The following is a 3,551-nucleotide window of genomic DNA, read 5'->3' on the forward strand; positions in this document are numbered from 1 at the left end:
GACCACAGCTCAGCTTACTCCCTGCAAACCCTTTGAAGCGCTTCCTTCGAACTTGCTTTGCATATTCTGGTCAGATCTGAATCAGACTAGCAGGAATTACCCCTCTCGGTACAGTCTAGGTGGCTGCCTTAGCTTGTCAGTGACGTGGTGAAAACGAGCTCGATTCCACGGCGAGGAGCGCCCCGGACGGCAAGGGGGCAGAGCCTGCACCCCCGCGGCACCCCCCCTTCCTCCCTCCCCTCGGACGCGGCGTGGGTGCGGGTGAAAGAGAAAGCAAGAAGGCAGGGAAGGGGCGGGGGTGGGGGGGGAAAGGCTCCAGTCACTTTTCATTAAAAAATAGTGCTCTTTATTATAAATTACTGAAATGTTTCTTTTTTGAATATAAATATAAATATGTGCAAAGTTTGACTTGGATTGGTATTTTGTTGAGTTCTTCAAGCATTTCCTAACAGCCTCGGAAGGCCTGGGTGGGGGAGGGGAGAGGACTGGAGGTGGAATCTTTATAAAAGACAGAGTGATTGAGGCAGATTGTAAACATTATTAAAACAAAACAGAACAAAAAAAAACAAAACAAAAAAAAAAACAAAACAAAAACGAAGTAACAGGAAAAAAATAAAAAACCAAACCAAACACCCCAACACACAGCTGCCCCATCCAGCCCAATACCTGATGCAGAAAACTTTGTGTTTGTTTTGTTTTCCCCAAAAAGAACAGTTCCAGGTAATTCCATCGCTGCTACATTCCTGTTAACTTTTCACTGATCAGTGCTATTGCAGAGCGGGAGCAGCTGGGGTGGCAGGGGCCCCAGGCCCTCAATGACTTCCTGCCTGTGCCCTTCCCCTGCCCCCCACCCCCCAGGTGAGGAGGGCCGTGGGACCCGGTGGCCCTGCTCTGCCACCGCGAGGCACCTGTGACCGGCCAACACCGAGGGGCCCGCATTCCTCCAGTGCTCAGGCTGGAAGGGGAGCTTCGGGGCCCTCCACCTCCGCCCACGCCTCCCCCGCGGGGGGGTGGCCGGCAGCCTGCCCTCCGAGGAGCCCTTGGCCTCTGCCTGGATTGGCTGAGTGTGTGGCTTCTTGTGTGCCAGTCCCTATCCATGGGACAGGGAGCATTTAAGGCAAATCTCCTAGCCAGACAGTCAGGAGGCATAAAGGAGAATCCCTCAACTTCTCCGTCCAGGATCTGGGGTCAAAGATGGCTCATCTCCTCCATCCTCGCCACCCCACCGCCGCCCAGGTGCCCAGAAGGTAGGGCAGGGATGGGGACAAGAACTGACCAGCCCGTCCTTCCCCCTCCAAATGCCACTTCCCCCTTAAAACGGGGGAAGGGCCCTGGGCTGCCAGGCACTGGATGGGACTCTGGGACCTGGGTTTCTGGTGGCTGTCCCAGAGAGGGGGACAGAAGAGCCCCCTTCAGGTCACCTACTGCCCTTAGCCCCCCTCCCAGAGCCAGGGGAGGAGCACGCAGCCGCCCTCCTCACCTGGGAGGACAGTGGGAGTGGCCATTGCCCTGACCAGCCTGCAGCCCTGAGGCCCCCCGGGGACCCGTCGCCTGCACCTTTTTCCAGGCCAGAGACCTGCTCGGGTTTAAAGCAACCTCTTAAACCAAATCAAAGAGCAAACAAGTTCCGTTGGAAAGTTTGAAGACTCCCCAGCAGTTCTCACTAGTTCAACACTCCTGCAGTGTCCCCCCCCTCCGGTTTGGAAATGCAGGGGGAGTTGAGGAAGCCAAGAGGAGAGAATCCACCGCTGTTGTCGCCGCCGTCTCCACCGGGCCAGCAGGCTCCTCCGGAGAAGCTGGAGTGGGGGGCGGGGCGCTCAGGTGGCACTCCCCCTTCCCTCCAACACATTCCAGGTCCCGCCTGCCCCATTCTGCAGGGGGGGGGGGAGGGCCGACGGGAGGGGTCTGTCCACCCCCCTGGCTCACCCAGAGCTGCAGGACTCTCCCGGCTGGATTCTTGTGCTTTGTGCCATGTGCCACGGAGGAGAGAGAGGGGACCCAGGCTCCTCGCCCCGACCCCTGCCCTTTGCTCTTTAAAGCGGGGCATCGTACTGGTCCAGGAATTCCCGAATGGGCCCAGGCAGCTGGGTGACTTTCTCGTAGGAGTCCAGGTGGCCATTGACCGTCTTCCGACAGAGATGCTGGAGCGTGGCCACGTTGGAGGAGAGGGGCCGGCTCAACACCAGAGGGATCTTCTCGCCCCCGGAGTAGATGTAGTAGGCTCTCCTGGGGGGACTCCCCGGGAGCGGCTGGGAAGGCGGCTGCTCCGACACCTCGGAGGAGGGTTCAGTCGGTGGAGCGGGGAAGGAGGGCGCGCCGGGGGGCGGCATGTAGTGATGCACCAGCTTGAGCACGCAGTCGAAGCGCGGCACGGGCTGCGTGCTCCGGGGGTCGCTCTGCAGCGAGAAGCTGCCCCCCTCGCACTGGATGCGCAGGTTCTTGGTCCCCGACTGGGTCTTGACGCTGAGCGTGAAGAAGTGGCGCTGGTCCGAGCTGTCGCGGATGAGGAAGGTGCCCGCGGGCTCGGCGCTGAGCAGCAGGTTCGCCTCGCCGCCCGTCACGGCGCTCCAGTAGAAGCCGCTCTCCTGCAGCTTGCGCACTGCGTTCACCACCAGCTGGTACTCGCTCTTGGAGCTGAAGGTCTTGAGGCGCAGGCTGGTGTCCAGGGGGCGGCTCATCCCGGCGGCGGGAAACTTGCTGTGGGTGACCATGGCGCACGGAGCCAGCGTGGGTCTGCGCGCGGCGGCGGCGGCGGCGGCGGCGGCGGCTGCAGCTGCTCGGCGGCCTCCGCACCCAGCGGCCGCTACCGCATCCCGGGGGGCTGCGGGGAGGAGGGGGCGCGCCGCGTGAGTGCCGGGAGCCCTCCAGCGCGCCCGGGGCACCCCCGCCCCCGCGCCCCGCGCCCCCGCCGGGCGGCCCCACGCAGCCCCCTCCCCAGCGCGCGCCGGGGGGACACCGAGTGGGAAACTCGGGCGCGGGACTTGGGTCTCCGGGCGCGTGGCCGCGGCGGGGAGCGGCAGGAGGACCCCCGGGGCGCTCGGGGCGCCGCTCAGTCCGGGGGCCCCGGGCGGCGGGGACGGAGCGAGAAGCCCGAGGCATGGGGGTGGGGGGAGCGGGGAGGGGACCCGGGGAGCCCGAGGGCCCAGCCCTGGGTCTTCCGGGAACCTGGGATCTCCGGCTTCCATCCGCCCTGGCCCCTACCTCGTCCCCTCCCTGCCGGGAATGACCCGGGAAGGGGAGGGGGAACCGGGAAAAGCTCCCGGGACGAGCGAGCCGCCCCGCGCCCCCCGCGCCCCCCGCGCCCCCCGCGTCCTTCCTACCTGGTCCCGACACGAAGTCTCCGGCCCCGGGGCTGCGCCTCCTACGGCCCCCGGGGCTGCGCCCAGAGGTCGGCGGCCGGGAAGTCCACAAAGGGCCTCGCGCGCGCGTCCCTCGGGCTTCGCCGGGGCGCCCGCCCTGCCCCCTGCGCGTCCCCGTCCCCGGGCCGGCCGGCGGGGACGAGGCGAGGGGCCGCGGCGGGAGCTGGGCGGGAGCTGGGCGGGCGCTGGGCC

The 3,551-nt window shown here is 65.2% G+C and overlaps 1 protein-coding gene across 1 annotated transcript; it reads right to left on the minus strand.

The window, feature by feature from the left end:
* Positions 1-323: 323 nt before the first annotated feature.
* Positions 324-3,551, minus strand: SOCS3 (suppressor of cytokine signaling 3). Its single transcript, XM_055305734.1, has 2 exons — positions 3,321-3,551; positions 324-2,821 (listed from the first exon to the last, which is right to left on the minus strand). The coding sequence occupies exon 2, from the start codon at positions 2,709-2,711 to the stop codon at positions 2,034-2,036; it is 678 nt and encodes a 225-aa protein (XP_055161709.1). The 5' UTR covers positions 2,712-2,821; positions 3,321-3,551; the 3' UTR covers positions 324-2,033.

The sequence above is a fragment of the Nyctereutes procyonoides genome, unplaced genomic scaffold (assembly GCF_905146905.1).
Source record: "Nyctereutes procyonoides isolate TBG_1078 unplaced genomic scaffold, NYPRO_anot_genome, whole genome shotgun sequence".
In the NCBI taxonomy this organism is placed as follows: Eukaryota; Metazoa; Chordata; class Mammalia; order Carnivora; family Canidae; genus Nyctereutes; species Nyctereutes procyonoides.